Genomic DNA, 27918 nt, shown 5'->3' with positions numbered 1-27918 from the left:
TCGGTTGTACTCTGCCGGTCGCGCTGCCTCATTCGACCAGACTTTATTCTTCTTCTCATATATATATACAAAATACTGTCTGCCGAGGTTCGATGACCGCACCGTCGCCCCTCTCCGCGCCGCCGTCTTGGGCCGCGCCACCATTCTCCCCGCCGAGTTCTCCCCCGTCCCCGACGCACCACCGTCAAGCACCACCGGACCGATCTTCGCAGGTATGTACATCTCCAACCTCCGGCGAGTACAGAGGTTCATCGGTCATTGTGTTCGATATAACCTTAATTTGGGGATTGCAATGTGAGTAACTTACTGGGTTTTCTAGGAAATGAAAACGGCGTCGCTCGATGCCTACACTGCGTCGGCGGATACATGGAAAGCGGAGACGGATGCTCTGCATGCATCGGCGGAGACATGTAAAGCGGATGCGGATGCGGATGCGGAGGCAAAGGCGAAGGCGGTGGCTAGGACGGGCCCGGGCGCTGGCAAATGCTCGTATCGAAGCTGCATTTTGTTGGAAAGTCTTGGCGCGTGCTTCGAGAGTTTTGGCGGCGCAGCCGGGAGAACCGTCGGAGGCTTCGAAGCTGGCTGCTTTGAACGCGTCGAGAGCTTGGATGGTGACTTCATCTAAGGCGACGCTTGTTGCATATGATCGTGACTCGTCAACCCCTTTGTAAGTTCTACCTTCCCCAACTGCAATGAGGTTAGATCTGGTGGATTGGGTTTTTTGCCCAAACCAGACGTGATGATGCATTGAGATGTTTTTGTATTTTTGATGATGCATTCTGCTTCTTTTGTAATTTGGGTGATTCATTATGCTTTTTAGGTAGTAATTTTTCTGATGCACTCACCTCTTCAGAATTTTTCATGGTATTTTTTTTGTTTTTTTTTCAGAAAACCTAACTAATGCTCTATGCAGTTTAGCCGTGAAGTTGGATGATGCATTGTACTTGTTTACATATATTTTACTACGATGACGCATTTTGCTCTTTTAGCCTTTTAGGTAATTTTTCCGATTCCTTGAACGAGTGTGGGAAATTTCGATGAAGAATTTTCTTTGTCAACTTAGATGATGTATTGTGTTGTTTACATTTTATTACCTATATCAAAGCTAACCCCATCTGATGTTACCACAGCGTTTTGGGTCCTGTAGAGGTCTCTTTTTCCTCCAATCGTGTTGACACGTTAGCAATTATTACTGTATATGCGAGATTGCCTTCCGTTGGTGCGTCCTATTTTTGTGTTTTTTTTTTGCAAATTAAGGGCTTCATTGATTATGCAACAGGATTACAATTGCATTGTCCTGTTTACAATATTTTGATTTTGCTGATGCATTGTGCTGTTCACATTATTTTGATTTTGCTGATGCATTGTCCTGTTTACATTATTTTGATTTTGCTGATGCATTGTGCTGTTTACACTATTTTGATTTTGCTGATGCACCGTGCAGTTTAGGAAACTTTGATGATGAATTAGATGATGCATTTTGCTGCTTAGTCAAATTAGATGTTGCATTTTGTTTTAAAAAATAGATGATGCAGTGTGCTGTTTACATAATTTTGACGATGCATCGTGCGATTTGCATAATCCTACCAGCTTCAGTCGAAGGACACCCACAATAATCAACGATCTGCCTGGAGATGTAGTCTCTCGGATTCTTGTCAGGCTTCCTCCCCATCCAACCTGCTTACTAGCTGCATCAGGCACCAAGAAAGCATGGAGGCAATGTATGGGAAGCAATTATTTCAGAAAGCTAACTGTGTCACACAACGGAGGAAACCCGTTGCTAGGGTTTTTCACCAACAACTCCGAGGACAATCGATTCATCACAGAGCATGATCTTCACCCGGCCAACTTGAAGATGCTGGCAATCCCGTCTCAGGTGAACGGTCCCAAAATCTATGTCCTGGGATGCCGCGATGGTATGGTGCTACTCCATTCTAATGTATCCAGTGGGTATATATCAGTCTGGGATCCAATTAGGCAAGTTCTCACAGCGATACCAGAACCACCATTGTGGCGCAATCACACAATTGAAAGCAGCGGCTCAATTCTCTGTTCGAGAAACAACTCTGAACCGTTTACACATTGTGGCAAGTTCTCGGTTGTTTGGATAACAACTAAAGGTTACGATGCACAGGCTCATATCTACTCACCAGATTCAAAAGAATGGGAGTTTCTAGCTCGATCAACTCCGATGCTGTCAAAGATTGACCATAGACCGGCAACTCTCATAGGGGGTATTTTGTACTGGCCAACGAAGTCTAGATATATAATTGAGCTTGACCATGCAAAGAAGGCTCTGAAATATATTCAGTGCCCTCATGAGACGCATGATATATTCATGCTTAACATTCACATCTTCAAGGGAAATAATGGAGATGTTGCCCTTGCTGTTATAAGAGACTTCACCCTACAAACATGGGCCGAGACAAGATCATCAACGAGCGATCACGAGTCATGGACATGTCATATAAATTTTGAATTGGATACTTTTTTTGGCCTTGACACATCATTTCCATACAATTGGAAACATGCAGTAAGGTTACTCTGCGTATTTGAGGACAAAAATGAGCTGGTTGTACGGGCAAAGGAGGGAGTATTCCAATTAGATATGAGCAACTGGCAGTGGAGAAAGTACAATTCTGCTAGACGTTGGTGCACTTTACATCCCTACTCAGTTAGACCGGGTTAGTCATTCATATGTAACCTTTGCATTCATTTACATATGACTTTTGCTGATCAATTTGTTCATTTCCTGACAGTAACCGACCTGATCCAGAGTGCAACATCAAGGACACGAAAAAGAACGCGCTGTCAGGAACCCATCTAATTCAAAGTTCAACATCCATAAGAGAAAAGGAAGTCGCATATGAAGGAGCAAGGCTTGTTTGGGCAAGAAGTGATAGCCCAGCTTTTGTTTGGTCTGATGTCTTTTAGTTTTCGTTCTGGTGGAAATGTCGCTGCACCATTTGTTTGTACTGCAGCTCCATAGTGCTAGCTGCTAGTACGTTGGCGCTGTCCTACGTCTGCTTGTTTTGGGGACATAAATATGCCACGAAACCTTTGTTTTATGTGATCAAACGGTCATCTCTGCATGTATATGTTCGGGTTCTGATGAAACCTTTTTTGTGATCTGTACATATATTTGAGTCAGTCTGTGTTTTGTTTTATGATGGGCAGGAGTATTTGTTTTACTACACCATTGTTTATCCGAATTGTATTACTCACTCTATTCAAAAAGTTAGCGGCTCACCTTTTTCCTTCAAGATACGTGTCGTGGATGTAACCACGGCAGATGCTACAGGGGGTAGCACTTCATTGATGCGAGGGGAAGGGAACATTGCCATCTACGGGTCGAGGTGCAAGAGACGCAAGGGTTTTACCCAGGTTCAGCCCCTCCGGAGAGTAAAAGGCCTACGTCCTGCTAGATCTTTATTGCTCAGTGGAGAATTACAATGGGGGGGCTCAGTCGGCGGCTACGCCGAGAGCTTACAGGGGGAGATTGGATCTCGAGTAAGGTGTCCTCTAGGGTTTAAGCTCGGGGGTTTATATAAGCACCCCCGGCCTAGGGTTACATGGAGATAACTCCGAATCATATCAGTTGCTACTAATCCGGGATCCGCTATCCCTCTCGCAAGTAATCTTCTTGTCCAGCCGTGTGGACCTCCTCCTTGGGATCACGGCCCAGTCGCCTTAGGGCCCAGTCGCTTAGGCGACTGGCGATCCACCCAAGCCTCTATCTTCATGGCGGCCCCGGGACCGCGACCCACCCCCTATGGGCATATCCCCATCAGTAGTCCCCAAGCGCGGTGGTGAAGAAGCGCGGATCTGGAACAAGTCTTGGAGAGGCGCGGTGATGGATCAAGATGAGTCGCCGCCGGGCTTCCAAAGATAAAGTCGCGGGTGCGGTGGCAGTCTCAGTCGCCATAATTTGATCAGTCAGTCGGCGTGTGACAGTCGCCGTTTGCCAGTCGACGCGTAGTCACCATAGAGACACGTGGAGAGGCCAACGGCTAGATTTCACGTTGACCGAGGCGCACACCGTCTGCATGTTGTTGACCGTTGGGCTCGACGTGACCGCTAACGGCTAGTTTAACGGCTATTCAGCCGGTGACGGCGCAGATCTCGACCGTTGATTGCGGGGCGGCGATTCCGGGACAATTCAACGAACAGATCTCATCCTCAATCTGAGCGAGTGCGGGCGGTATAAAGGGTCGCCCCTAGGATTAGGGTTCAACACTCCTCCGCATTCATCCCCCATCTTCTCTTCATCTCATCTTCATTCCACACTCCACACGCATCCATGGCGGCGAAGGGTTGGGGCAAGTCGAAGGTCACGCGGGAGTCTCTCCTCCCGTACGTCGCCTCCGGAGTCATCCCGGAGTTCAACCAGGAGCGATGGCGGGTTCCGCCGGCGAACGAGACGGAGCCCCTCCCACGGCCCGGGGAGTTCGTGATCTTCATGAGCTTCCTCGATCGCGGGTTCGCTCTCCCCACCTCCGATTTCCTCCGGCAGTTGCTGGCCTTCTACAGCATCAAGGTTTCCGACCTCGGGCCGCACAGCGTCCAGCAGATTTCTCTGTTCGTGGCGCTGTGCGAATGCTACTTGGGCTGTCCGCCCTACTTCCCGCTGTGGGTGTCCATCTTCCACGGGCGGGCGACTCGGGCCAGCAAGAACAGCGAAGCACTCATCTGAAAGTGCATGGAGCCCCCATGTGTGGTTTTGGTAATTAATGACAATCCCTATGGACTAATGTTTGCATTGAGTTATATTTGTAGGAGTTGTCCATAGGCAATTCTTGAACCATATGTTGGCTTCAAGGTTGCAATAAGAAGAAATTGATGAAGGATATCAAGTGTCAAGTATGTCTTGAAGATGAAGATGAAGTGAGCCCTCAAGCTACTTCAAGACATCAACATGATGAAGAATGAAGAAATGAAGTGCAAGTTCAAGATGAGCCATCTCGAAGAGATCCTTTGCTTGAGTCTTGCCATCCATATGGTGATCATGGATATGTGAAGATGCGCCGAAGAAGAAGCTCTCCCATGGTGGATTATGGGGGAGCAATCCACAAGACTTCGTCAAGCAAGCACAAGCAAGAAAGGCGTTCCATCTTGTTGAGGTCAAGATCGTCGTCATCGAGCTCAAGTGGAATGCGCAAGTATAAGGTTTGCTCTTGATAGGGTTTGTTTCTCACCGGTCTCATAGTGTAGTTGGAGACCGGTTTATAGTTTAGTTGCCGTACTATCAAGAGGGCTCTCGAGTGAGTAACTCGATCGTATCGTTCGGAGAGAGCTCAAACCTTTGCATCCTTGCATCATCTTTCTTGGTTGTTATTTGGACCTTATCCATGTGATGTTTTAGAGCTTGTGCTTATTCTCATGACAAGCTCTAGTTCATCGAAAACGGATTTCGCATAGATCACTTGTTGCGTTTTCGAGTTTGGTTCATCATCTTTCTTGGTTTTATTTGGATCTTATCCATGTGATGTTTTAGAGCTTGTGCTTATTCTCATGACAAGCTCTAGTTCATTGAGAATGGTTTTTCCATGGGCAACTTGTTGCATTTTCAAGATTGGAGGTTTTACCGGTATGTCTTTTTGAGATAGGTCAAACCTTTCATCATTTGTTTCTATCCTCCTTTGCTGGACTATGATGTTTCTATGCATATTGTTGTAGAGCTCGTTGTTGTGATTTCAACGAGCCCAAGATCATCGAAATCGGAGTCCGGATGCAAAAGTTATGCCCGTTTTAGTTTTGGTGTTTCTGCAGTTTTCTTAGGCCGGATATTTTGGAAATATCCGGGCCGGATTATCCGGGCCGGATATTCCCCCGAAATCGTCTAAGGACCGGAAGAAAAGCAGCTCTGGATAGGGGCCGGATTTTTGGCCGGATTTTGTCCAGGTTTTGTCCCTGAGGCCGGATTATCCGGCCCCCGGATAATCCGGCCCCAACTTGGGCCGGAATATCCGGCCCTGTTTTTGCCCAAACGGCTCGATTTTCTTGGGGGGTATAAATACCCCCCTTCTTCCTCCTTGGGCTGTGCTTCTCTCACTCTCTCTCTCCTCCATTGTTGAACTAGAGAAGCTTGCTCTATCTCTCAATCCCTCCATGATTCTTGCCATTGCATTTGGTGCATCGGTTTGAGTTCTCCACGGTGATTCGTGGTGGTGAAAGCAAGAAGGTTGTTACTCTTGGGTTCTTGGAACCCTAGACGGACTCTAGGCCTTTGTGGCGGTTTGTTGGGAGCCTCCAATTAAGTTGTGGATGTGTGCCCCAATCTTTGTGTAAGGCCCGGTTTCCGCCTCGAAGGAAATCCCTTAGTGGAACCGTGACCTAGGCCTTTGTGGCGAGGGTCACCGGAGATTTAGGTGAGGCGCCTTCGTGGCGTTCGGTGTGTGGTGTGAGTACCGCATCTTGGGGTGAGGCCTTTGTGGCGTTGGTGTGCATCGAGCAACCACACCTCAAGGTGAGCCTCTTGTGGCGTTCGGGAGCACTAAGCAACCGCACCTCTCCACCGGAGATTAGCACTCGCAAGAGTGTGAACTCCGGGATAAATCATCGTCTCCCGCGTGCCTCGGTTATCTCTATACCCGAGCTCTTTACTTATGCACTTTACCTTGTGATAGCCATCGTGCTTGAAGTTATATATATCTTGCTATCACATACTTGCTTGTATTGCTTAGCATAAGTTGTTGGTGCACATAGGTGAACTCTTGCTTAGAATAAGTTGTTGGTGCACATAGGTGAACCATAGTATATATGCTTTGGGCTTGACAAAGTAAACGCTAGTTTTATTCCGCATTAGTTAAGCCCATCTCGTAAAAGTTTTAAATCGCCTATTCACCCCCCCCCCCTCTAGGCGACATCCGTGTCCATCTTCCACGGGCGGGCGACTCGGGCCAGCAAGAACAGCGAAGCACTCATCCCGAACGGGGGGATCACCTTCCAGGTGAAGTCCGGGGAAAGCTTCATCGACATGGCGCTCCCCAAGAAGGCGCAGTCGCTGTGGCGTCGTTTCTGGTTCTACGCCAAGGAGTACACTCCCCCGGGCGAGGTATGCATTCCCCAATACAGTCCCGAGCCGAGCGTCCCGCGGCGCCTCAATGTCCGGTCGCTGCCGCGCGAGCAGGAGAAGGTGGTGAAGGATATGCGCCAAGCGATCCAGGCGCTAAAAGATGACGGCCTGACGGCGGTCGACATGTACAACTGTTGGCTTGGCCGGCGGCTGATCCCCCTGCGGTGCCGAGCTCACCCCATGTGGGAGTACCGGGGACAGAACGACCGCACCCGGTCGACGGCGACCGAGTGGGACGAGGGCGAGTACCGGAAGGCGCTCGCTAAGATCACCACTGCCACCTTTACTTCCTTCGAGGACGGCTTGCAGCCCTACACCGAAGACACCCCAGCGCCTCAGGTAATGCTTCGCATGGCGACTTCGCGCGGCTTAGCCGCGCTTCTTCCTTTCTGACTTGTTCCTTTGATTCGATTGCAGCGTTGGCGGAAGATCGCGGACCACCTCCCTCCTCTCGCCGGAAAGGAACCACCGGAGATGACCGAAGGCGAGGAGGAAGAGGTCGACGAGGAGGAGGAGCGCACCGAGTCGGACTCGGAGGCGCGGGACTTCATCAGACTCCCGCGCGGGTCGAAGAGGGGTGCCGAGTCCTCGTCCCAGGGCGCGGCTGAAGAGGAGGCGACCTCCCGTCCGGAGGACAAGGCGGAGCCCTCCAAGGAAGGGGCCGAGCCGCTATCGAAGCGACTGCGCCCCACTCTCCTGGAAGGGTCCATGAGGCTTCAGCGTCCCTTGAAGGACGCGATCGATGCGGGAGCTCGGGCCGGTCCGGGCGTAAAAGCGATTCCCACGGTGAAGTAAGTATTTCTTGTCGAATTTATCCTTCCTGCGACTGGACTGAGTGTCGACTCACCTCGCCTCTCTGTAGGTCCAAGAAGAAGACCTTGGCGAAGCCGCCCGCGGCCGGGGTGGCGGCCACGAGGGCGGCCGAGGCAAAGAAGAAAGCCGCGGAGAGGAAGGCGGCGCCGTCCGACCTTGGGGGTGCGGGGTCGGCTCCAGAAGAGCCCGCCGCCGGGAGTCAAGCGGAGAAGGAGAGCACTAGCCACGTCGAGCCCACCGCCAACGTTTTTCCTCTACCCAGCATGGCTCGCGGGGGCATGGCGAGTGCGGCGACGGGTCCGGACGTTGCTCCGCCTGTGGTGGAGGAGGAGTCGACTGACATTGGATCGACCGAGGGGCAGAAGGCACCCGAAGTTGAAGAGGACATCGTCGAGGAGGGCGGCCTGTCGGAGCCACTGAAAGAGCGCCGGTCCAAGGCCGCCAGGGACCGCGCCCCGCCCAGTGACACCGACACGCGGACGGGCGAGGTTCCGTCGACTGAGGCGGTGATGCGAGCGGACGGGGCGACCGAGTCGCGTCATCCGCCGCCGTCTTCATTGACCTTCACTGAGCTCCACACGGCGCTTGGCGAGGCGCATGTGGTAAGTGTCGCTGAACACGTGGCCTAGTCACCCCCAGTCCCCGAGGGTCGACTTGGTCTGAAAGGGCGAGTCGAGTCTCTATTGCTTTTTGTTTGTTGACCTTGGCATTTTTGTTTGGTTTCCGTAGGCGGAGATTAAGCGGCTGACCGCGCTTGTGGAGGAGGCGGCGCAGAAGAACCGGAAGCTGATTGCCCTGGGCAGTAAGTCATGCCCACTCGCCGTCCTCATTCAGTGTCACTGGCCCGGGCGTTCGTTCTCACCGTTTCCTTTTCTTGTAGCAGAGGCGCAGGCAAAGGCTCTTGCCGAGGCTCGGGAAGGGTTCGTCAAGGAGTCCTTCTACCGTGAAGCCGAGTTCCGGGCGCAGCAGGCCGAAGAGGCCCGGAAAAGGGCGAAAGCGGAGGTGGCGGAATTGACGAAGGTCCTGGAGCAGAAGGGCCGGGAGCTGGAGGACGTCATCACCGAATACAAGGTGAAGCTGGAGGTCGCGACTGATGCGCGGGACTCTGCACGTGGGGCTGCCGCGTCTGCGGGAGGAGGTGGCGGCCTTGAAGCAGCAGCACGCCAAAGAACTTGCTGCGGAGAAGGAGGCGTCCGAGGGCATCGTCCTGGCGGTGCAGCCGAGAAGACCAACTTCGAGGCTTTCGTCGGGGAGATGTCGCGGCATTCTTGGTAAGTTCTTGTTGTCGCACTTCTTGTTTTATTTGCCGGGGGTTTGAGTATCTGAACACGGCGAGTCGGCCTCGGGGGTCGGTCCCGAGCGTGGCGAGTTGGCCTCGGGGGCCAGTCCCTGAGCGTGGCGAGTCGGTCTCGGGGGCCGGTCCCCGAGCGTGGCGAGTCGGCCTCGGGGCCAGTCCCCGAGCGTGGCGAGTCGGCCTCGGGGCCAGTCCCCGAGCGTGGCGAGTCGGCGTTGAAGGGGAAGTTCTCATTTTTCCCTTTTCCTTGTGTTGTTGACTGCAGTACGTGCGACTTCGTGGAGACGGCGACTCCACGGGAATGCTGTCGACCGCGACCGCGCGTATCATCGCCTGCGCGGGGGAGATACTTGCCGCGCTCCAGTACCTGAGCCCGCGGGAGGTGATTCCGCGGGACACGCCATCCGTCTTCAAGGCCGTGTCCAACATTCCGGCTGTTGTTGACTGGCTTCGTCGCTCTTCCTGCCGCGTTGGCATTACCATGGCTCTGAGCATGGTGCTGGCGCATTACTCTGACGGGTTCGACGTGGAGGAGGTCACCGCTGGCTTCCCCTCGGAGACTGGGGAGTTCGATGTTGCCGAAGTGCTGCGGCTGATGGATGCGGTGCGCCCCTTCGCCGACCGAGTACTGGCGACCGCGGACTTGGAGACTCATATCCCCAGCCAAGCGGCTCCCTGGTGACGCGGAGAAGGAGCCGGGCCCGGTGGACTACCCCGCGGAGCGCCTCTTCCATGCTGCTGCCGCCGGCTCGCTGTCTACATATCCGGTCGTGGTGTACACGCCGAAATTTCGTCACGGCGATGACGGCGTCGAGCCTGTCGTAGAGGGGGCTCCGGGTCGTCCTCGTAGTTTTCCCGAGTACTGTGTAAGAAGTAGCTAGATTTCCGCGAGCGGGTGTTAGTTGTAAATAGAATGATGACTTTTGCTTAAATGTGATTCGGTGGTTGCTTTTGCATTATTTGAGACGGCGATGCATTGGAGTTGGTTCCGACTATCCATGGCCTTCAGGTCAGTCGCCTTGCGACCCCAATGAAGGCTATCGACTTGACTGTTTTCCTTTTCGAGCTGGGCGTCCCCGATCGCGATGCGTAGTCATTATAGTACGAATAGCAGCCTCATGGGTGGAGTAGTGGTGTGGTGTAGTTTGCGCTGTTCGGATGTAGCGCGCCACTCGTCGTGGCTCGGTGAGCCAGCCGCTAAGGCGACTCCAAAGGGGATCATTGCGGGCGTATTTTCCTTGGCGAGCCGCGGGTCCGTTTTGCGGGGTCCCTAGTCGAAGTACTTAGCCACGCAATTCGCCAACCTAAGGTAGAGGAGGGCATTGGTGTGCTTTATAACGTAGCACAAGGCGGTCGCCGAGGCCCGTGGGGCTGGCCGAGCGTGCGGCCCTGCTGTGGGTTCCGCCGCCGTTTTCACCCGATGGCGTGAGAGATGGTGGGTGACCGGGCCTGGTGTTGCGCCTCGGTCACGCCGCCATCCCGTGTTAGCCCGGCTACTTGGCCGATCGTGGACTTCTCTCTTCCAGCAGCGGCGACCGGAGGTCTCTCGGTTCCTAGTCGCTTGTCGCGGCGACTAAGCCGGTATGTCCCGGGATGAGAGATGACGATATTTGGCGGGTGAAGGAGAGGTAGTCGGAGCTTGAGATCAAAAAATGGTCGGCGATTTTTATTACCCTCTGAATTTTCGGATTACATTTTTCCCTTAGGTATAGAACCGCCGGAGGAGGTTGATGTTCCGTGGGCGCTCCACCTCTTTAGTGAGCGGCTCGCCTTTGTCGTCCTTGCGGACGTCGATGAGGTAGTAGGAGTCGTTGCCGAGTACGCGGCTGACGGCGAATGGTCCTTCCCTGCGGGGACAGCTTGTGCATCCCTTTCTTGTCCTGGATTAGCCGGAGTACCAGATCGCCGACTTGGAAGGAGCGACTCCGAACGCGGCGACTGTGGTAGCGACGGAGGTCCTGCTGGTAAATGGCGGTTACGGAGAGTGCGAGGTCTCTCGGCCTCGTCGAGGAGATCGATGTCATCTTGGCGAGCTCGCTCGTTGTCTTCTTCGAGCGTAATTGGCGACCCGAGGTGAGTCGTAGGCGATGTCCGTGGGCATGACGGCTTCGGCGCCATATACCAGGAAGAAAGGCGTGAAGCCGGTTGACCTGTTAGGCGTTGTGCGGATGCCCCATAGTACTGAAGAGAGCTCCTCTCGCCCAGCAGCCGGCGGCGCGCTGGAGGGGCACGACCGGGCGTGGGGTGAGTCCGGGCGGGATGCTCTGGTTTGCCCTTTCGCTTGGCCGTTCGACTCGGGGTGGGCGGCGAGGCGAGATCGAGTCGGATGCCCTTTTCTTCGCAAAGTCAGCCATCTCCCCTTTGGCGAAGTTGGTGCCGTTGTCGGTTATGATACCTTGTGAGGGTAGCCGTACCGATAGATGAGCTCGCGTAGGAACTTTGTGGCCGTCTTCCCGTCGCACTTCTTTATGGGCTTTGCTTCTACCCATTTGGTGAACTTGTCCACCGCTACCAGGAGGTGATTATATCCGCCGGGGGCCGTTTTGAATTTTCCCACCATGTCCATGCCCCATACGGCGAAGGGCCAGGTGAGGGGGATGGTCTTCAATGCCGATCCTGGCATGTGCGACTGGCTTGCATGCTTTTGGCACCCGGCGCATGAACGGACAAGGGCGATTGCGTCTTCGTGGGCTGTTGGCCAGTAGAAGCCGTGACGAAAGGCCTTGGCGACGATTGACCGCGCGCTGCGTGGTGGCCGCAGTCCCTGCGTGGATGTCGCGCAGAATGTTGCGCCCTTCCGCCGTGGTGACGCATCGTTGGAACACTCCCGAGACACTGCGCTTGTATAGCTCATTGTTGATGATGGTGAAGGACTTGCATCTGCGCACGATGGCGCGTGCTTTGGTTTCATCCATCGGCAGTGCCTGGCTCTCGAGGTAGCTTATGTATGGCTCGGTCCAATCGGTGCTGTCGACGGCGAGTGCGACTAAGGCGGAGTCGGGAGCAGGTGGCTCGGCAATGTCCAGCTCGCGCGGTGCGCGCACCGAGGGGTGGCTGAGGATGTCCAGGACGACGCCCGGAGGAGGTTGAAGTCGCTTGGACCCGATTCTGGCTAGCGCGTCGGCTTCTTCGTTCTTGCGCCCGTCAACCCACTCGACGACGTGACCGGCGAAGCTAGCGCCGGCTTGGTCGACGGCGCGTTTGTATGCGATCATGTTGGCGTCTGTGGCGTCGCAGGTGCCGGAAGTTTGGCTGGCGACTAGGTCGGAATCGCCGAGGCAGCGCAGCCGTGTTGCGCCCATCTCTTTTGCGACTCGCATGCCGTGCAGGAGCGCCTCGTACTCGGCCATGTTGTTGGTGCATGGCTCGAATCTGAGTTGCAGGACGTACTTCACCGTGTCGCCCTTTGGTGATGTGAGGACGACTCCCGCGCCTGCTCCTTCGAGGTTTTTAGAACCGTCGAAGTGCAACGTCCAATGTTTGAGGTCCGCGGGGGAGCTTGGCTGCTGGGCCTCTTCCCAGTCGGCGAGGAAGTCGGCGAGTGCTTGAGATTTGATGGCGTGGCGTGACTCGTAGGTGATGTTGTGGACGCCGAGCTCGACTGCCCACTTGGCGATCCGGCCGGTTGCGTCGCGGTTGCGGATGATGTCGGCGAGTGGTGTTGAGGCGACTACCTTGATGGGGTGCTCGTGGAAGTAAGGGGCCGATCGCCGCTGGGCCCGAGGACGGCGTACACCAGCTTCGGTAGTGTGGATACCGTTGCTTGGATTCGATTAAGGCTTCGCTGATGTAGTAGACCGGGCGTTGTACCGCTTGCTCCCTTCCTTCCTCCTTCCGTTCGACGACCATGACTGCACTTATAGCGCGGTTCGACGCGGCGACGTATAGGAGCATGGTTTCTTTTGGCAGCGGGGCCGCGAGGATAGGGGCATTCGAGAGGGCGTGCTGGAGTTCCTCTAGGGCCCGCTGCGCCTCGTCTGTCCACCGGAATGATTCCGACTTCTTGAGCAAGCGGTATAGTGGCATGGCCTTGTCTCCGAGCCGGGGTATGAAGCGGCGAGGGCGGCGACTCGACCGGCGAGTTTTGCGCGTCGACTAGGCATGCTGGCTGCTTGGTGCGCATGACCGCCGTTGTCTTCTCCGGGTTAGGTTCGATGCCTCGCTTGGAGACGACGTAGCCTAGCAGCTGTCCCGATGGAACCCCGAAGGTGCACTTCAAAGGGTTGAGCTTGATCTTGTACCGCCGTAAGTTGGCGAATGTTTCGGCGAGGTCGCCGACGAGGTCGGTCTGTCGAGTCGATTTGACCACCACATCGTCGATGTAGACATGCACGTTGCGGCCGATCCGGCTTTCTAAGCAGCTGTTCATGCACCGCTGGTACGTTGCTCCGGCGTTCTTGAGGCCGAAGGTCATGGACGTGTAGCGATGGCGCCTAGGGGTGTGATGAATGCGCCTTCTCTTGGTCTTCCTTGGCCATCTTTATTTGATTGTACCCGGAGTATGCATCAAGGAAGCATAGCGACTCGGACCCGGCGACCGCGTCGATAATCTGGTCGATTCGCGGTAGGACGAATGGGTCCTTGGGGCACGCGCTGTTGAGGCTTGTGTAATCGATACACATTCGCCACGTCTTGTTCTTCTTTAGCACTAGGACTGGGTTTGCCAGCCATTTCGGGTGCTTGATTTCTATGATGAAGCCGGCAGCGAGCAGCCGGTTTACTTCTTCGGCGATTGCGCGTCGCCGTTCTTCTCCCACAGGGCGCATTGCCTGCCTAACGGGTCGCGCGGTGGGATCGACATGTAATTTGTGCTCAGCAAGTTCTCTCGGGACACCTGGCATGTCGGATGGTTTCCATGCAAAGATATCTCGATTCTCACGGAGGAACTTGATGAGCGCGCTTTCCTATTGGGCGGACAGGCCCGTCCCAATGGTAACTTGCCTACTTGGATCGTTTTCTACAAGATCTACTTGGCGGGTGCCTGCTGCGGCCTTGAAGGTTGCTGCGGACGAGTCGAGCTCGGTTGGCTTCTCCAGGATGGCGGGGTCGTTGCGGTCGGCGGGTACTTGGCGAGCTCGGCGGAGTTGTCTTGTTCGTCGGCGATGACGGCGTCGGCGAGCTTGGCGCTGTCGTCCTCACATTCCAATGCCATCTCCGGGTCGCCATGGACGGTGATGACGCCTCGAGGCCCCGGCATCTTCATCATGTTGTACGCGTAGTGTGGGGTCGCCATGAAGCGGGCGAACGCTTGTCGGCCGAGTACGCAATGGTAAGAGCTTTTGAAGTTCACCACCTCGAACGTTATCCGCTCGGTACGGTAGTTCACGGGCGTGCCGAAGGTGACAGACAGCGTCACCTTGCCGATCGGGAAGGCCATCCGCCCGTGCACGATGACGTGGAACGTGACCATGGTGTTCTCAAGGCGTGAGACCGGAAAGACAAGCCGCAGGAAGGTGACGTAGTACATGATGTTCATGGAGCTTCCCCGTCCATCGTGGTTTTTGGTAGCCGTAGTCGGCGACCTTGGGCCTGACGACTAGCGCCACTCGCCCGGGGTACTCGATGCGGGGGCGTGATCTTCGCGGCTCCAGGTGATGCTTTGCTCGGACCACTTGAGCCACCGGGGTACGTCGGAAAGTATGACTGCGTGTACCGCCACTGCCCTTGCGAGGACCTTCCTGTCCCGCCTGTCGCCGACCCCGGTGAAGGTGTGGAGCGAGCCGGCGCTGCGACCGAAGCCCTCTCCCTTGTGCTGGTCTTGGTCCTTGGCGCGCTCCTTGTGCTGGTTGCCGCCGTCGTTTTCCTTGGCGCGGCGAGCTCTTTCTATCTGCTTCAGGGAGTAGCAATTTCCCGTCGTGTGGTTGGCGGGCTTGCCCTCCTTGCTGTGATAGATGCATGGTGCGTCTAGGAGGCTGCGGGCGTCGAAGCGCTTGGGCTGAGGCCGATCCTCCCGAGGTGGACGAGTGTCGCGCCGAAACGATTTTGGCTCGCGCTGCTCGTAATCGGTGGTAGCAACTAGCTCGTTGTGTCCTCCCTCTCCGCGGCGCTTGCCGTTGTTGGACCGGCCGGCGAAACGGTAGTCGCCACGCCGAGGCTCCGTGTGCGCAGGGCGGCGATTGCGTCGTTGACCGTACTCGTCGTCCGAGTCGACCGTAGGGTCTTCATCGGCGTAGCGGGTGGCGATGTCGAAGAGCTCGGAGATTGAGATATTGTCCCCGCCGACGCGACGGAGCTTGGCGCTTAGTGGTTCGTACCGGCAGCAGCGTCGGAAGCGATGAGATTGCCGTGTCCGTGCCGATGCCGCCGGAGGTCGTCCACATGTCCTGCCGCCGCTGCACCCACCGGCGGGTCGACTCGCGCGGGCCTTGGACGCAGCGATCTAGGTCTTCTATGGTTGTGGCACGGGTGTATGCGCCGGCGAAGTGCTGGATGAACGCGGCGCGGGCTTCTTCCCAGGAGTCGATGCTGTTGACGGTGAGGGTGTTGAACCAATGGCGATTGACGCCGTCCATCATGAGGGGCAGGTATCGCGCTGCGAGTAACTCGGAGTGGCCCTGGATCCCCATTGCCATGGCGTACGAGTCGATCCGGCATGCTGGGGTCAATGCTTGTATCGTACTTCTCGATGTCGCGGGGTCCTTTGAACCCCACGTGGTACGGCTCGCCTCTAATCATCGGCCCGAAGCAAGCGGGGCCGATTCGGGTGAACGCGCTCCGGCGCGGGCTTCATCGGCGTGGCGGTCGTTCAATCGATTGCGCGCCCGCCATTCTTGGTCGTTGACGATGTGGGTTCGGGCGTCGATCGGCTGCCCGTTAGCGGCGACCATCACCCGCGCGGGGCGCGGCTCGACTCGGTTGTTAGACGAGTGGGCCGCGCGCGGTCTTGGCGGCGGGCCGTTGTTGGCGTTGACGATTGCGCGGTTTGCCGCGTCGACGACGCCGCGCGACCGGCGGATGTGCGCGAATAGAGTCGCCCTGCGAGTCGGCTGCGGCGTGCTGCTGCTCCAATGCCTTGGCTACCAAAGCCTTGGCGTGTCGGGACGAGGATCGCGCCGTCTCCCGTTTCGGGGATTCTTGCGAGGACGGCCTGCGCAGCTGCCACGTTGTCGGCTGGAGACGAGTGCAGTGGTAGGCCGTTGGCGTCGACCTCTGCCCGAGGAACTTCGGGTGGTGGTGGTGGGGGTGGCGGTGGTGCTCCGCGCGCTGCTCTATCTGCAGCAGCCCGACTTCCTTCCGGATGTCGTGGTTTTGGACTCGGGCGACCCGGATTTCTCCGTCTGGGTCGTCGGTTAAGGCGTGCGCTGGGAAAGTCGCTCGCGCGGCGCGCTCCATGCGCCGGCGGTTTCGCTGCCGACGATAGTGGGACACGGCCCTTACTTCATCTTGCTCGAGGCGGAATTTCTGCCTTTCGGCGAGCTCCTTTTCCTCTCGCTCCTCGAGGGCCGCCCGGTGCGCCTCGATCTCGGTCGCGGTGGCGGTTGCGGGGAGGGGAGTGGTGAAGGCGTCGACTGGGATCTCTTCTTCACCCCCTGCCATGAAGACTGCGGTCGGGTAGCGGTAACGCGGGGCCTCGACAGAGTCCGAGTCGTAATCGCTGCCGAAGAGGGAGAGGATGGAGTCGTCCTCGAAGCCACCTTCGAAGTCGCTCGGGTGGGAGACCAGGGAGATAGAGTCCTTGGTCGATGCTGTGGCGATGGAGCGGGCAGTCGGGGACGCAGCGGTGGATCCCGCAACCGACGTTGTAGCGATGATGTCGGTGAAGTCGGCGTCGATCGCAGCGATGATGGATTTGATGGCCGGGATGGTGTCGGCGGAATCGGCGGCGGAGCGGTGTCGGCGGAGTCGGTGGCTGCCGAGGCAACGGTGGAGTTAGCGGTCGGTGCCACGACCGCCGACTCGGCATCGTCTCCCAGGGCCGCCTCAGCCTCCGCGTATACCTCGCCGGTGACCGGGCGAGTAGCGGTGAGGAGCTGCCCGGGCGCGAAGGGGTCGTGTGAGCGGCGGGCGAGGCTCGAGGGATCGCCGACGCCGGCGAGCCCACCGCCGAGGTTGCTGGAGCCGCTCGGCCCCCTCCAGGCGTGTGCGAGAGGTGACGCGGCGGGCCGGTAGGTACTTGGCTGGATGGGGAAGCACTTGCCGGTGGCGATCATCCCGCCGGAAGCAACCGGCCGCCGAATCGGCGAGTAGGGCCTCGCCGTAGCTCGAAGGCTTGATGTCCCATGCCCCACGGTGGGCGCCACTGTCGTGGATGTAACCACGGCAGATGCTACAGGGGGTAGCACTTCATTGATGCGAGGGGAAGGGAACATTGCCATCTACGGGTCGAGGTGCAAGAGACGCAAGGGTTTTACCCAGGTTCAGCCCCTCCGGAGAGTAAAAGGCCTACGTCCTGCTAGATCTTTATTGCTCAGTGGAGAATTACAATGGGGGGGCTCAGTCGGCGGCTACGCCGAGAGCTTACAGGGGGAGATTGGATCTCGAGTAAGGTGTCCTCTAGGGTTTAAGCTCGGGGGTTTATATAAGCACCCCCGGCCTAGGGTTACATGGAGATAACTCCGAATCATATCAGTTGCTTCTAATCCGGGATCCGCTATCCCTCTCGCAAGTAATCTTCTTGTCCAGCCGTGTGGACCTCCTCCTTGGGATCACAGCCCAGTCGCCTTAGGGCCCAGTCGCTTAGGCGACTGGCGATCCACCCAAGCCTCTATCTTCATGGCGACTGGGACTGGCGACCCACCCCCTATGGGCATATCCCCATCAATACGGATGTATCTACACACTAAAAACATATATAGATGAAACCATCTTCAGACAAAGTTTAGTCACTTATGTATGGACGGGGGTAGTATTATTTATGTTGTGCTCCCAAACAAGCAGACATCGGACAGCGCCTGTTTAAAGTTCATATGTGTAATCTTATCCCCTTTGGAAGTTAAGAATTAAACTCTACTAGTACAACCGTGGTGGTCTTGTGATGTAGTACTCTTTAGATGCATTTGTGATGTAATAGTACAGTACTTTTTTTTGAACTGGTATAGTACTATCTAAGAAGAGTACTCCCTCCGATTCACATTCATTTTACACCAAGAAATATGGATCGGAGCGAGGGAGTAAATTAAACATGGCATCTCGTGCATGAAGCTTGACAGATCGATCAGGTTGGCTAGAATGGCAATACAATGCTCCTCATTAGGCAAATGCATGCCATGTACGATAGTATACATCCAGTAAAGAAGTCTATACTGACATAAAAAAGACTACATTGGGGATGAGAGTCAATTGGGGAATCTACAATACATAAAATCTTGCTCGTATCTGATTTTGGCTAAGAGGGTTTTACTCACATTACACGTGCCACTTTCCTTGTCTGCAAAACAAGTTCCAATAAAGGAAGAGGAAAGAAGAGGACATTGTGGGCGAGATTGAACACCTTTTTACGTGTTAAGCTGAGGCCTTGTTTAGCTGAGGATTTCGACTTAGGCCTAACAGCTCAGCACACCCAGAAATAAATTTCCTTGCGCGCACCACTGTCAGCGAAAATAACAAAATTAGCACGCAAGATTAAGAACGAAGTGAATTTAAGTAACTTGGTTAGCTTTTCAAGCAATATATTCAGAGAAAGAGCACACATGTCCGGCTAGAAATAATCGTAAGAGAAGAACAATAAATCTAAGACATCCCACTTCATATGCAGAAGGGACGCGACAGCGCATGGATTCATACCTTGAGTCGACTCTGGCTCGTAGAAGGGCGTCGCGCCTCGAGGATGCCGGCGACATCTCCACCTCGATCTCACATGTGACTGCTTCTCGGTGGGCGGTGCGCCACGCCATGTAGAAGATCTATCAAAAGAGGAGAGCCCGATGACGCTACCGACGCCTCAACCTTGATAGCACCGGCTTGTTGCTCCGCACCGAGATGCGCCACGTGCAAGATTTAGCGGATGCGCCAATTTTAGAGATATGTCATGATCGTTGTAACAAATTTCAACATGATGATAATTTGATCCTGCACTCGGCCTTGAACATAAGTACTAGTACAGTCTCACAATTTTTTTTATCATTATACTTTGCGAGATTTAGCGGATGCGCCAAATTCAGAGATAGATCATGATCATGGTAACACAATTTTCAATGTAATGATGATTTGATGTTGCACTAGACCTTGAACATAAGTACTAGTACGGTCTCACAATTTTGTATCATTATACTTTGCAAGTTTTAGCGGATGCGCCCATTTTCAGAGGATCATGGTAACAAATTTTCAACGTGATGATGATTTGATGTTGCACTCGACCTTGAACAGAAGTACTACTACTGTCTTACAATTTCTTTATCATTATACTTTGCAAGATTTAGCAGATGCGCCAAATTCAGAGATAGATCATGATCATGGTAACAAATTTTCAACGCGATGATGATTTGATGTTGCACTCGAACTTGAACAGAAGTACTAGTACAGTCTCACAATTTTTTTATCATTATACTTTGCGAGATTTAGCGGATGCGCCAAATTCAGAGATAGATCGTGATCATGGTAACACACTTTTCAATGTAATGATGATTTGATGTTGCACTCGACCTTGAACATAAGTACTAGTACGGTCTCACAATTTTGTATCATTATACTTTGCAAGTTTTAGCGGATGCGCCCATTTTCAGAGGTAGATCATGATCATGGTAACAAATTTTCAACGTGATGATGATTTGATGTTGCACTCGAACTTGAACAGAAGTACTAGTATGGTCTCACAATTTTTATTATCATTATACTTTGAAAGATATAGCGGATGCGCCAATTTCAGAGATAGATCATGATCATGGTAACAAATTTTCAACGTGATGGTGATTTGATGTTGCACTCGGCCTAGAATAGAAGTACTAGTACGGTCTCACAATTTTTTTTATCATTATACTTTGCAAGATATAGCGGATACGCTAATTTTAGAGATAGATCATGACCATGGTAGTGACCAATATTCAAGGTGACGATGATTTGATTTTGCACTCGGCCTTGAACAGAGGTACTAGTACGGTCTCACAATTTTTTATCATTATACTTGGACCTTAGCGAAATTCAAAATCTCATAGCGGCAAAACTTCCCGCCTACAAAATACAAAAAATTCACACGCTTCCAAATTCCCATTCTACCCCTGTGGAGATGACAGCAAAGTCGGTTGGTGGGGGGGTCTGCCCGTCATTTTTTGGATCACCACCTCCCTAGCCCGGAAACCCTCCCAAAAAAATTCATTTCCCTCAGACCACCCACCGGAACTTCCCAAGTCCCTCTCTCCCACCTCCACGACCACCGCACCGGAACATCCCCGCCGGACTTCCCTGGCCTACCCGAGCCCTCGCGATCCTCGTCATCCGGCTGCCTGCCGGAGCCGCTTCATCGACGCCGTCATCAACCGGATCGGATCATCCCCGCCGAAACTCGAAACCATATGCTCATCTAGCAGTCTACCGCTGTCGCTTCAGCTGCGGTATCGTCCACCCCACCGGAGCCGCTTCACCGGATCCGTCGTCCACCGCATCGGATCTTGCTCACCGACACCGCTGTGCACGAACCGGATCTGCTTCACCGGTGCCGTGCATGATCTAAACTCTTCTACTGTCGCTTTTCTATTGCTTGCCTGCAAGTTCTTGTTTAATCTTGGGGGAACCTGTTTGTGCTAACGACGCGCCGTTACGTTTTTGCAGATGAGATGAGTAATCATGAAGTGTAATGGCCGTCTCTCCAACCCCAAGTAGCACATGTAGCGTACTTCATCATCGGATCTATCAACCCCAGGAAGATCTGCTGTGACTCCCACAGAGTGCTTCTCCTAATGTAAGTCCCTTGTTTTAGCGCCATGTTCTGGGTTCAGATGCTTGTTTGTCTGAAGCTCTTTTAGTTCATTCCTAGCTATGACCGTAACACGTTGCTATTTTCTACTTCATTGCTAACTTTAAGCGATTGAACATTTTGGTTTGCATTCCCTGCTCTGTAGATGTAGCCATCATAACTTCTATCTTGCTCAGTCGTTGTTACAAAAATTATAGGTATTATAGTAACATCCTGCTATTATTTAGTTCATGGCCAATTTTAAGTAATTGCACATGTTGGTTCGCATTCCCTGCTCTATAGCTTTTGGCATCGTAACTTCTATATTTGGTTTACATTCCCTGCTCTGTAGATCTAGCCATCATAACTTTATCTTGCTCAGTCGTTGTTACAAAAATTATGGCCTGCTACTATGTTGTTTGTGCCAATTTTTTACTCCATGAACATGTTGGCTTGCATTCCCTGTACTACAGGTGATGCCATTTTTTGTATCTAGTTCATTGTAAGCTAACAAAGTAAGGACTTAGTTTGGCATGCTATCACTCTGCTATCTAGCCTGTAGTACAAATAAACTTGTCATACTATTAGATAATAATTTTGCGTGCCATCTTGTTCTTCAAAAGCTGCATTATTGACTTGTTTCTCTGACTTGGCATGACGCTCACATATGGAAAGCTGAACATATTGGTTTGCATTTCCTCTTATACAAGTTCACAGGTGATCCCACTATATTCTGTATCTGGTCCATCCTAAGCTCCAGCATTAACTATCCTCTATGTGTTGCTCATTACAAGTTTATATCCCGAAACATCTTGATTTGCATCCCCTTCACTATAAGTTCAGGAGTATTAGTTAGTTTACGGCCAAAATGTAGTAATTGCTCGTGTCCCATGTTGGTTCACATTCCCTCCTCTTAAGCTTTTGCCATCGTAACTTCTATTTTTGGTTTACATTCCCTGCTCTCGTAGATGTAGCCATCATAACTTCATCTTGCTCGATCGTTGTTACAAAATTTATAGCCTGCTACTATGTTGTTCATGCCAATTTTGTACTCCTTGAACATGTTGGTTTGCATGGGACTCGACAGTAGTAAGTCTGCTGTTTCATTCTAACATGCTCTGTTATATTGGCTGTTGGTATGCGGCATGCACTCTTTGTTTGCTTATTGTGCGCATTACAATGATCTTGTTATAACGACGAAATGATGAGTTCCAAATTCTTCGGCAAACAATATTGTAGTGTCTTTGCCTTTCCATTGTTGCTGTCTTAACTTGTAATGTCTTTGTTTCGGATATAGGTGCTGCATGGACAATTTAAAAGATTGCCGGATCCCTTCATTGTATTGCTAGGTTTAATTACCATTCAATTTCTCTGGGTTCTGTAATATTTTTTCAATGCCTTGCAGCTGATGTAATATTTAGTTAGTTTTTATAGTTCTTTCGCGCATCTTTTCTTTGGTGCTTGTGGTAAGTGAGGCTATCCGACAGAAATCAATGCTGCGTAAATATTCTCAGTATCTAAATCACGAATTCCCATCCCTTAAACGGCCCAATTAAGCGAAATCACATATGTGCCGGCCCGCAAAATCCTAAAGCGCCTATTACGCCGGCATATAAACAGCAACTAAACGGGCTGGCCCACTTACTTATTGGGCCAGCCCACTTGATTTACTGTGGACCCCACACTTTTATTGGGCCGGCCCACTTGCTTTAAGGTGGACCCCACCCACTACTGGGCCGGCCCACTAACTAGTTGGGCCAGCCCAATTGCTTTTGTGGTGGTCCCCACATACTAAACGGGCCGGCCCTTTAAGACGAAAGTGGGACCCACCTGTGTTTTTGGCCCGGCCCACTAGCGTGTTGGGCCGGCCCACTTGCTATATGGTGGACCCCACATACTAAATGGGCCGGCCCTTTAATAGGAAAGTGGGACCCACCTGTGTTTTTGGCCCGGCCCACTAGCGTGTTGGGCCGGCCCACTTGCTATACGGTGGACCCACATATTAAATGGGCCGGCCCTTTAACAGGAAAGTGGGACCCGCCAGTGTTTTGGCCCGGCCCACTATCTTGTTGGGCCGGCCCACTTGCTATATGGTGGACCCCACATACTAAATGGGCCAGCCCTTTAAGTGGAAAGTGGGACCCACCTGTGTTTTTGGCCCGGCCCACTATCTTGTTGGGCCGGCCCACTTGCTATATGGTGGACCCCACATACTAAATGGGCTGGCCCTTTAACAGGAAAATGGGACCCACCGGTGCTTTTGGCCCGGCCCACTGGCTTGTTGGGCCAGCCCATTTGATCAAATGTGGACCCCACGTACTAAATGGGCCGGCCCGATAGCAGGAAAGTGGGACCCACATGCTAATTGGGCCGGCCCAATAACTTCTTGGGCCGGCCCAGTTGCTTTAATGTGGACCCCACTTTGTAAATAGGCCGGCCCGATACCAGGAAAGTGGGTCCCACATGTCTTGTGGGCCGGCCCTTTTGCCTGTTGACCGGTCAAACGAGTGCATTCGGCCCGGCCCACATACTTAGTGGGCCGGCCCATTAAAGTTTTGACCAGTCAACCTTAGAGGTTAGGCCCGGCCCACGTAACTAATTGACCAGCCCAGCCATATAGTTGACCGGTCAAACTAAGTCAGCTGGCCCGGCCCGCAAACTTAATGGGCCGGCCCGCTTAAGACGTGGCAGGCCTCGTGTGGGCCTACCATCTACCACGGGGTTTCAGCCGGTTAACGCCATTAACTGCCAGTTAACGGCGTCTGCCACGTGTCAGTTTGCATGACGTCAGCAGTCAACGGGCTCCCGGAAACACTTGGGCAACGGTCCGATTTTCCGTGGCGGAAGGGCGCCCAAGCGCGACGGACCGAAAAAATCGTCGTAGGACTTTGCCTGACGCAGTTTCCACAACAGAACCCATATCGTCGGGTTAGGCCGATATGCGACGAAAAATACACCTTAGCGGATGATTTTGAGACGTTGTCTATCAGAACTTTTCTTGTAGTGCACGTTAGAAAGTCTACGGACTATAAATATGTATCTAGGGTTTATGAAATAAACAACAACCAACGTTCACCACAAATCAATCTTGGCGCATCGCCAACTCCTTCGTCTCGAGGGTTTCTTCCGGTAAGCATCATGCTGCCTAGATCGCATATTGCGATCTAGGCAGCACAAGATTATTTGTTGTTCATGCGTTGCTCGTACTGAAGCCTTTTTGATGGCGAGCAACGTAGTTATCTTAGATGTGTTAGGGTTAGCATTGTTCTTCGTATCATATGCTATCGTCGTGCAACCCTTATACATCTAGCCGCCCTTACACCTATCTTAGGTGTAGGGGCGGCACCCCGCTTGATCATTATTTAGTAGATCCGATCCGTTACGGTTGCTCCTTGTTCTTCAAGGATTAGTTTAATATCTGCAATAGTTAGGCCTTACAAAGGGTTGGAGGATCCAGCGGCGCGTAGGGTGTCGTTTGCTAGTCCTAGACAGGATGTTCCGAGGATCAACCTCGTGTTGGTTTTTAGGCCCTATCTAGGATCGGCTTACGATCACCGTGCGTGACCGCGAGGCCCAATCGTGAGTAGGATGATCCGATTATGCGGTGAAAACCCTAAATCGTCGTAGATCGTTTTAGCTTTATCTTGATCAAGCAGGACCACCATATATTCGTGCACCTCGTACGAATCATGGGTGGATCGGCTCCTTGAGCCGATTCACAGGACAACCTGAGAGCCGATCGAGGCTCGTATTTAATGTTTACGTGTATGCCATGCAGGAAACTAAGCAAGGCATCTCCATCACCTTCCTGACCAGGTATAGGTCAGGTGGCACGCCCTTGCACCAACATCGGACGTGCGTGCCGGAGTTCTTTGCGGGCCGTCGCTCGGAGGGACCAGGGCCAGCCGCAGCCCTAAGTTGTTCCCGGCTCTACTGTGTTGCCCGTCGTTGCTCGCCGGTGGGTTTCTGACCGCAACAGTAAGCTAGAAATGTTGCTATACCAAATTAAAAGGAAGCACCTCTTGTACGCACTGCGGTGCCGAGTCTCTATTATTTTTGTATCATTGGAGAGTTGACTTGAAAGAAACAATTAAGTTTTGAATACTTCCCACCAACATCAGTTTGTATGGAAATAGTGTTGCCGTTTTGCAAGCACGTACACGGCTAGCCTCACTCTTTCAGTCATAGCAAGGCAAGATGGTTTCTCTAGTATCGTATCTTCAACTTAATTTTTGTAAAATTGGTGAATTAACTAACAGTTGTTGAGAGCAAGGCTGCTTCACGCCTCTCTCGGTCCATCATGAGGATTGATTACTTAAGTTTTAAGCAGGCGCCTTTTAGTATCTTGATGTATGATTTTTTTTTGCCTTTGCGCCGTGTTTTCCAAATTTACCAAAATGAAGTTTAGAGGAGGGAGTTCACTGGGAAATCAGGCTTAGGAAGTTGATTATTAGTCACCATCCCCTCCTTTTATTATTTTATGGGACTTAGTATGGTGATTCTGAGCGGACGTTACCCGTTCATGAGTTAGGCATAAGAAAAATGCATCATTACGAGTGGGAAACTAACACAGGGTCAACTTCAACTCGAATTCTCAATCCCTCAGATGAGGTACCGCACTCTAGCCCATCACACGAGATGCGAGAGTAATGATGATGGTAGAGCCAACTAATATCTATATTACTAGTGATTTTTAACTTGTTGCCGGACAATGCGCAAGAGGATTTTGAGACAACTATAGGGCTTTAGAAATTTAGCTCGCCAAGTGTTTTTTCCATCTTATTTCCATATCATCTATAGCCAGTCTAATAGTCAACATGCATAGTAGTTATCCATAAAGATGTATTGTTTTGTTAATACCTAGCCCACCTCACACTCTCACAAAATGTCTTGTAGCACATGCTATAATTGGCTCCTAATTTACATGTAGCTCATCTTCTTCTCTGATCCTCCAACTTATAAAAATGTATTATTAGACTCATACTGTACCTGACTTATCTTTTATTCTTCCACCGAGGGAGATTTATCCGTGAACTCCTCTCTTCCCCTACCCTCTTCAATTCATATGCCCCCAACAAATAGGCGATATGTAACTAACTTCTCGGGGAACAAGGTTTGAGCTATCCTGACTTTGTTGGTTTCACTACGGGAAAAACAGGCTTTGCCGTGCAACTATTTGCACGGCAAAGAGCCCTATTTGCACGGCAAAGGCTTTGCCGTGCGACCCCGCACGGCAAAGATCGCACGGCAATGTTATCGACGGCAAAGGCTTCTTTGCCGTGTGACTCGCCAACGTTGCACGGCAAAGGCTTTGCCGTGTGACGCCGCACGGCAAAGGTCGCTTCTTTGCCGTGTGCCTAACATGTTTTATCTAAAAAAAGGCCCCAAACTGGCTGGTCTGGGAATCGAACCTAGAACACAGAGTAGGGAAAGCGTGCAACCTTGCCACTGAGCTATGTGTTCGTTTGTTGATAACTATACCATGCCATGCCTTTTGAGATGAGAAAAAATCCAGTTTCTACATCTTTGCCGTGCGCTTACACTAGGCAAAGGCTTCTTTGCCGTGCGTTTTTTCAAAAACACTAGGCAAAGGCTGCTTTGCCGTGCAACCCAGCTGCGCGCACGGCAAAGGATGAGGCACGGCAATGCCCAACGCCTTTGCCGTGCACCAAGTCTTTGCCGTGCGGTGTGTTGGACCATTGCCGTGCACCTTTCTTTGCCGTGCGGCCTCTTCCATCTTTGCCGTGAGTCGTATCTTTGCCGTGCGCTTGTGTCTATCTTTCCCGTGACCAAGGTCTTTGCCGTGCGTTTTTATCTGTGCGCACGGCAAAGATTTCTTTGCCGTGCGGGGACACACGGCAAAGAAATGCTGCACGGCGACGCATATTTTTCCCGTAGTGTTTGTAAACTCTAATAGGTGGGGCTTAATTGTTATTATTTTGACAAAAAAGTAGAGAAGTCCGCTACTATGTAAATTTTTTATTTACAAAAATGGAAGGTATAAATAGTGGTGAAAGGCAAATAAAGACTTCTAATGTGTCAATCTATTGCTTCATGCCCTCTATTTTTTTACTCTATGCACAATGAGAGCAAATGAATCCTTGAAGAACCTAAGACATTCCATCAAATCCAAGTTTAGCCTATCAACATTGCAAAAAAAATTAGCCTATCAAAAAGGAAAACACTTATGATCGGGTGACTGATCGCGTCGCTGGGTTGGTTGCTCCCAAATTAACTCACGCGCGGTTCGTTTCACTAGCCGAGCAAACAAATAACACAACTATCTCATTTCCCGTCGCAGCTAGCTAACATGCTCATCACTCTCTCTCCTCACCTTGAAAATTGGTTTTTTCAAGTGGGCTGGACCACTACCGTTGCTTCTCTTTTGTTACTCGTGTACTGCTAGTATGGCTACTGCAAAAGAAATGTTTAGTGAGAGGCTATGACTCAAATAACACTGTGACACCGATCATTTTTTTATTGAGGTGCTACAAAAATGTCAAAGATTAATCAAAATTTTATTAGATTTTTTGATATTATATACATTGTTATTATTACTTTTGACAAACAGGTGTCTCGTTTGTCTTTCGCTGCAAATACACGAGCGGCCAGTGGAAATGGGCCCGAGGTCACCGGACCTAGTGCCGTCGGCACGTTGACAAGCTGAATTCGTTGTCATCGTGCCGAATCGATAGTGTAAGGTCGCAATGAGGCAATCTTTTGCCATGAATCTTTTGAAAACAACTTATGAATCTGTTTGCAAATAGATATCACACAAGAATTTTGGTAATCGTTGGATTAGTTAATTGAGTTACTTGAGATTGTTATGGAATATTGTTGTAAATCACTATCTGATTTGTTGTGCAAAGTTATTGCACGGGAAATTATTAATGTTGTTGACTATTATGG

The 27918-nt window shown here is 52.1% G+C and overlaps 1 protein-coding gene across 1 annotated transcript; it reads left to right on the top strand.

Annotated features, from left to right (window-relative positions):
* Positions 1-7498: 7498 nt before the first annotated feature.
* Positions 7499-27676, top strand: LOC127346812 (uncharacterized). The gene is made up of 5 exons (XM_071828976.1): positions 7499-7866; positions 7938-8490; positions 8618-8690; positions 8769-8971; positions 27581-27676. Exons 1-5 carry the CDS (start codon positions 7550-7552, stop codon positions 27674-27676), a joined length of 1242 nt encoding a protein of 413 aa, XP_071685077.1. The 5' UTR covers positions 7499-7549.
* Positions 27677-27918: the final 242 nt, after the last annotated feature.

The sequence above is a fragment of the Lolium perenne genome, chromosome 4 (genome assembly GCF_019359855.2).
Source record: "Lolium perenne isolate Kyuss_39 chromosome 4, Kyuss_2.0, whole genome shotgun sequence".
Lineage (NCBI taxonomy): Eukaryota > Viridiplantae > Streptophyta > Magnoliopsida > Poales > Poaceae > Lolium > Lolium perenne.
The sequence above is the reverse complement of the archived record's forward strand: the minus strand, read 5'-3'. Positions and strand labels throughout refer to the sequence as shown.